Source organism: Oncorhynchus mykiss, chromosome 13 (genome assembly GCF_057628025.1).
Source record: "Oncorhynchus mykiss isolate SJ-2025 chromosome 13, ASM5762802v1, whole genome shotgun sequence".
NCBI classification, from domain to species: Eukaryota; Metazoa; Chordata; class Actinopteri; order Salmoniformes; family Salmonidae; genus Oncorhynchus; species Oncorhynchus mykiss.
The window spans coordinates 18,252,501-18,260,000 of NC_143034.1; the positions used below are offsets into that span (position 1 = coordinate 18,252,501).

At 35.8% G+C, this 7,500-nt stretch overlaps 1 protein-coding gene across 1 annotated transcript in view; it reads left to right on the forward strand.

The window, feature by feature from the left end:
- The window catches only part of LOC110495059 (voltage-dependent T-type calcium channel subunit alpha-1I), a 183,201-nt gene that overhangs the window by 147,795 nt on the left and 27,906 nt on the right, over nt 1-7,500 (forward strand). Inside the window, 5 exon segments of the mRNA XM_090195546.1 lie at nt 325-403; nt 4,427-4,548; nt 6,287-6,430; nt 6,658-6,811; nt 7,335-7,500. The exon segment at nt 7,335-7,500 is cut by the window's right edge and continues 10 nt beyond it. Of these exon segments, the coding sequence (XP_090051672.1) occupies nt 325-403; nt 4,427-4,548; nt 6,287-6,430; nt 6,658-6,811; nt 7,335-7,500 (665 nt within the window).

Genomic DNA, 7,500 nt, shown 5'->3' on the forward strand with positions numbered 1-7,500 from the left:
TTGTTTCGGTTCAGGTCCATTTCTTCTAGTGTTACAAGCCAAATCGCCCATATAACCATTAGTAAGGTCCTTAGGGGGGCCTTGTCATGTCAGCCTGGTTATACCTCATGTTCAAGGTTGCCACTGTGCTTTCAACCAGTGCTTTGACTCAGTCCACTCAGACCTGCTGCACTGTATTTCCCTCCTTCCTGTGGGGGTTTAACTGTCCTTATTGAGCACGGATTGGCTGAATGTCTCCCAAAGCAGGAAGTATGACAACCTGTATTGACTGCTGATTGGTTGCCTGTCTCTGTATTGATTGTTGATTGGTTGTCTGTGTGTCAGGTGGGGAACCTGGGCCTGCTGTTTATGTTGCTGTTCTTCATCTACGCTGCTCTGGGGGTGGAACTGTTTGGAGAGCTGGGTGAGTCTGTTGTAATTGTGCCTTAAAACCGCTAACAATAATAGAAAATGTACTGAATAAAAACCTCTCATCCTTGATAAAAAGGCTAAATGTATAACCAAAATGTACTGTACTGAATAAAAACCTCTCATCCTTGATAAAAAGGCTAAATGTATAACCAAAATGAAATGTACTGAATAAAAACCTCTCATCCTTGATAAAAAGGCTAAATGTATAACCAAAATGTACTGAATAAAAACCTCTCATCCTTGATAAAAAGGCTAAATGTATAACCAAAATGTACTGAATAAAAACCTCTCATCCTTGATAAAAAGGCTAAATGTATAACCAAAATGTACTGTACTGAATAAAAACCTCTCATCCTTGATAAAAAGGCTAAATGTATAACCAAAATTAAATGTACTGAATAAAAACCTCTCATCCTTGATAAAAAGGCTAAATGTATAACCAAAATGTACTGTACTGAATAAAAACCTCTCATCCTTGATAAAAAGGCTAAATGTATAACCAAAATGAAATGTACTGAATAAAAACCTCTCATCCTTGATAAAAAGGCTAAATGTATAACCAAAATGTACTGAATAAAAACCTCTCATCCTTGATAAAAAGGCTAAATGTATAACCAAAATGTACTGAATAAAAACCTCTCATCCTTGATAAAAAGGCTAAATGTATAACCAAAATGAAATGTACTGAATAAAAACCTCTCATCCTTGATAAAAAGGCTAAATGTATAACCAAAATGAAATGTACTGAATAAAAACCTCTCATCCTTGATAAAAAGGCTAAATGTATAACCAGAATGAACTGTACTGAATAAAAACCTCTCATCCTTGATAAAAAGGCTAAATGTATAACCAGAATGAACTGTACTGAATAAAAACCTCTCATCCTTGATTAAAAGGCTAAATGTATAACCAAAATGAACTGAATAAAAACCTCTCATCCTTGATAAAAAGGCTAAATGTATAACCAAAATGAAATGTACTGAATAAAAACCTCTCATCCTTGATAAAAAGGCTAAATGTATAACCAAAATGAAATGTACTGAATAAAAACCTCTCATCCTTGATAAAAAGGCTAAATGTATAACCAAAATTAAATGTACTGAATAAAAACCTCTCATCCTTGATAAAAAGGCTAAATGTATAACCAAAATGAACTGTACTGAATAAAAACCTCTCATCCTTCATAAAAAGGCTAAATGTATAACCAAAATGAACTGAATAAAAACCTCTCATCCTTGATAAAAAGGCTAAATGTATAACCAAAATGAACTGAATAAAAACCTCTCATCCTTGATAAAAAGGCTAAATGTATAACCAAAATGAACTGAATAAAAACCTCTCATCCTTGATAAAAAGGCTAAATGTATAACCAAAATGAACTGAACAAAAACCTCTCATCCTTGATAAAAAGGCTAAATGTATAACCAAAATGAACTGTACTGAATAAAAACCTCTCATCCTTGATTAAAAGGCTAAATGTATAACCAAAATGAAATGTACTGAACAAAAACCTCTCATCCTTGATAAAAAGGCTAAATGTATGACCAAAATGAACTGTACTGAATAAAAACCTCTCATCCTTGATTAAAAGGCTAAATGTATAACCAAAATGAACTGAATAAAAACCTCTCATCCTTGATAAAAAGGCTAAATGTATAACCAAAATGAACTGAATAAAAACCTCTCATCCTTGATAAAAAGGCTAAATGTATAACCAAAATGTACTGAATAAAAACCTCTCATCCTTGATAAAAAGGCTAAATGTATAACCAGAATGAAATGTACTGAATAAAAACCTCTCATCCTTGATAAAACGGCTAAATGTATAACCAAAATGAAATGTACTGAATAAAAACCTCTCATCCTTGATAAAAAGGCTAAATGTATAACCAAAATGTACTGAATAAAAACCTCTCATCCTTGATAAAAAGGCTAAATGTATAACCAGAATGAAATGTACTGAATAAAAACCTCTCATCCTTGATAAAAAGGCTAAATGTATAACCAAAATGAAATGTACTGAATAAAAACCTCTCATCCTTGATAAAAAGGCTAAATGTATAACCAAAATTAAATGTACTGAATAAAAACCTCTCATCCTTGATAAAAAGGCTAAATGTATAACCAAAATGTACTGTACTGAATAAAAACCTCTCATCCTTGATAAAAAGGCTAAATGTATAACCAAAATGAACTGTACTGAATAAAAACCTCTCATCCTTCATAAAAAGGCTAAATGTATAACCAAAATGAACTGAATAAAAACCTCTCATCCTTGATAAAAAGGCTAAATGTATAACCAAAATGAACTGAATAAAAACCTCTCATCCTTGATAAAAAGGCTAAATGTATAACCAAAATGAACTGAATAAAAACCTCTCATCCTTGATAAAAAGGCTAAATGTATAACCAAAATGAACTGAACAAAAACCTCTCATCCTTGATAAAAAGGCTAAATGTATAACCAAAATGAACTGTACTGAATAAAAACCTCTCATCCTTGATTAAAAGGCTAAATGTATAACCAAAATGAAATGTACTGAACAAAAACCTCTCATCCTTGATAAAAAGGCTAAATGTATGACCAAAATGAACTGTACTGAATAAAAACCTCTCATCCTTGATTAAAAGGCTAAATGTATAACCAAAATGAACTGAATAAAAACCTCTCATCCTTGATAAAAAGGCTAAATGTATAACCAAAATGAACTGAATAAAAACCTCTCATCCTTGATAAAAAGGCTAAATGTATAACCAAAATGTACTGAATAAAAACCTCTCATCCTTGATAAAAAGGCTAAATGTATAACCAGAATGAAATGTACTGAATAAAAACCTCTCATCCTTGATAAAAAGGCTAAATGTATAACCAAAATGAAATGTACTGAATAAAAACCTCTCATCCTTGATAAAAAGGCTAAATGTATAACCAAAATGTACTGAATAAAAACCTCTCATCCTTGATAAAAAGGCTAAATGTATAACCAGAATGAAATGTACTGAATAAAAACCTCTCATCCTTGATAAAAAGGCTAAATGTATAACCAAAATGAAATGTACTGAATAAAAACCTCTCATCCTTGATAAAAAGGCTAAATGTATAACCAAAATTAAATGTACTGAATAAAAACCTCTCATCCTTGATAAAAAGGCTAAATGTATAACCAAAATGTACTGTACTGAATAAAAACCTCTCATCCTTGATAAAAAGGCTAAATGTATAACCAAAATGAACTGAATAAAAACCTCTCATCCTTGATAAAAAGGCTAAATGTATAACCAAAATGAAATGTACTGAATAAAAACCTCTCATCCTTGATAAAAAGGCTAAATGTATAACCAAAATGAACTGAATAAAAACCTCTCATCCTTGATAAAAAGGCTAAATGTATAACCAAAATGAACTGAACAAAAACCTCTCATCCTTGATAAAAAGGCTAAATGTATAACCAAAATGAAATGTACTGAATTAAAACCTCTCATCCTTGATAAAAAGGCTAAATGTATAACCAAAATGAAATGTACTGAATAAAAACCTCTCATCCTTGATAAAAAGGCTAAATGTATAACCAAAATTAAATGTACTGAATAAAAACCTCTCATCCTTGATAAAAAGGCTAAATGTATAACCAAAATGTACTGTACTGAATAAAAACCTCTCATCCTTGATTAAAAGGCTAAATGTATAACCAAAATGTACTGTACTGAATAAAAACCTCTCATCCTTGATTAAAAGCTAAAGGCATAACCAAAATGTACTGTACTGAACAAACACATCTCATACTTGATAATTAGTCTAACAATACATTTTATCTTTGGGCCAAAACAAATACTCATTCAAAAATTGCAGTGAACTATCAGAAATAAGTAAACAAGTTTTATGTTTATTCATATTTTGTTGAGCAGTGATAAATTAATCTCTTCTCCCACCTTTCTCTACAACTCCCTTCACTCTCTCTCGTTCTCCTCCCACCTCTCACTCTTTCTCCTTCCCTCCCACCCCTCCATCTCTCAGTGTGTAATGCTGACTACCCGTGTGAGGGCATGAGTCGGCACGCCACCTTCGAGAACTTTGGTATGGCCTTTCTCACCCTCTTCCAGGTCTCCACCGGAGACAACTGGAACGGCATCATGAAGGTACAAAAAACCCTCAGTCAACGTATCTGGTAAAATAAGGCTCAAATAAAATAAATCAATTAAAATGGTAAATGTAGGTCATTTATGACTTTAAACACTAGAGAATCATGAGAAATATAGACAGAAGTAGCACAGAAGCTGGACAGAAAATGAGAACAAGACTGTGCCGACAGAAAGAGAGAGAGGGAGAGAAGAAAGAGAGAGAGGGAGAGAGAGAGAGAGAGGGAGGGAGAGCGAGGGAGAGAGAGAGAGGGAGAGAGAGAGAGCGCAGAGGGATCTGTTTTATAGTGGCAGCTAAAAGCTTTCAACAAGGTGGCATCGAGGGTCTTTCACAACACATGACTATCAGGGGGAAGAGATCATACAAAGTCCATTGCTTACAATCAGATCCTGTGAATTATGCATGTAGTCATTTAGTCTAACAGATGCTCTTGTCCATAGCAGCATAGAGGTGACTGAAATGGAACAGATATCTAACCGACAGATACTACTAACTAATGAAGTACTTATTCACAGATCTCTAGCCGACAGATACTACTAACTAATGAAGTACTTATTCACAGATCTCTAACCGACAGAGACGACTAGCTAATGAAGTACTTATTTACAGATATCTAACCTACAGAGAAGACTAGCTGATGAAGTACTTATTCACAGATCTCTAAGCGACAGAGACGACTAGCTAATGAAGTACTTATTCACAGATCTCTAACCGACAGATACTACTAACTAATGAGGTACTTATTCACAGATCTCTAACCTACAGAGACGACTAACTAATGAAGTACTTATTCACAGATCTCTAACCGACAGAGACGACTAGCTAATGAAGTACTTATTCACAGATCTCTAACCGACAGAGACGAATAACTAATGAAGTACTTATTCACAGATCTCTAACCGACAGAGACGGATAACTAAGGAAGTACTTATTCACAGATCTCTAACCGACAGAGACGAATAACTAAGGAAGTACTTATTCACAGATCTCTAACCGACAGAGACGACTAGCTAATGAAGTACTTATTCACAGATCTCTAACCGACAGAGACGACTAGCTAAGGAAGTACTTATTCACAGATCTCTAACCGACAGAGACGAATAACTAAGGAAGTACTTATTCACAGATCTCTAACCGACAGAGACGACTAGCTAATGAAGTACTTATTCACAGATCTCTAACCGACAGAGACGACTAGCTAATGAAGTACTTATTCACAGATCTCTAACCGACAGAGACGACTAGCTAATGAAGTACTTATTCACAGGGAGTTGATAATAGTTTATATTTTTCAATTGGTTATATTGCTACCTCATTTGGGAAAATTAGTCTACCTCTGTAAATCTTCTTTCTCTCAACCCCCTTTCTTTCTCTCTTTCTCTCTTTCTTTCTTTCTCTCTTTCTTTCTTTCTTTCTTTCTTTCTGTCTCTCTTTCTTTCTTTCTCTCTTTCTTTCTTTCTTTCTCTCTTTCTTTCTTTCTTTCTTTCTCTCTTTCTCTCTTTCTTTCTTTCTTTCTCTCTTTCTTTCTTTCTCTCTTTCTTTCTTTCTTTCTCTCTTTCTTTCTTTCTTTCTTTCTTTCTTTCTGTCTCTCTTTCTTTCTTTCTTTCTTTCTTTCTTTCTTTCTTTCTCTCTTTCTTTCTTTCTTTCTTTCTTTCTCTCTTTCTTTCTTTCTTGCTTTCTTTCTATGTATTTTCTATCTATGTTTGTTTATTTTCCTTGTTCCTGTCTGTCCTCCAGGACACCCTACGTGAGTGCCCTCCAGGACCCAGTGACTACCCGTGCCACGCTGGACTCCAGTTCATCTCTCCCATGTACTTTGTCTCCTTCGTCCTCACCGCCCAGTTCGTACTCATCAACGTGGTGGTGGCTGTGCTCATGAAGGTACTGTATGGGGGGACACACAGCGCAGACCAGTCTGTCCTCATAAAACACATACACCGACACACACCACTGTGCAATGCTGTGGAACTGAATGTCTAAACGTAGAACAAGATTCCAGATATTACTGTAAGGATTAATAGAACGCTGAAAGACACTAAGACGGCAGAAGAGTCCATTCGCCTGTCACAGTTGGATAACTAAAGTCATGTGATCTGTTTTCCTGGAAGCACCTGGACGACTCAAACAAAGAGGCCCAAGAGGATGCTGAGATGGATGCAGAGATTGAGCTGGAGCTAGCCCAGGGACAACTCCAACTACCCACCTGCTGCATGGGGGGGCTGGGCACTGGGCTGGTCGTGGCTGGGGCCTCTGGAGCGCCTGGTGATTTTACTAGATTTTTTCAGTGAATATTAATATGATTTATCTATTTTATCTACCTGCCCTGGGACCTCTAGCTAGCCAGCTAAATCTGACACATTTACAGATATGTTGATTGATGTGCATTGTCTCTGTCAAATACATGTAACAAATGAAATTAAATGAAAAGTGGACAATTTAAAAACAAATCTCAACCAATCATGTGGATACAATGCATTTTAAAATCATTAATGACAACACAAACATTGTTTACTGTTTATTTCCATTGTGGTCTTCTTCTATCCGTTGTGGTCTTCTTCTATCCATTGTGGTCTTCTTCTATCCATTGTGGTCTTCTTCTATCCATTGTGGTCTTCTATCCATTGTGGTCTTCTATTCGTTGTGGTCTTCTATCCATTGTGGTCTTCTTCTATCCATTGTGGTCTTCTTCTATCCATTGTGGTCTTCTTTCCATTGTGGTCTTCCTCTATCCATTGTGGTCTTCCTCTATCCATTGTGGTCTTCCTCTATCCATTGAGGTCTTCAGGTGGAGGTGGAGGGTTGGAAGGAGGGACCAGGCAGGGTCAGGGGGTAGGGCTGATGACAGGGGCCGTAGTGGATCACAGTGGAGTGACCCCTCCCAATAGAGGAGGAGAAAGACACGAGGGACACAGACGACATCACAGGCGGAAGCTGTACTCACCTGCACAGGT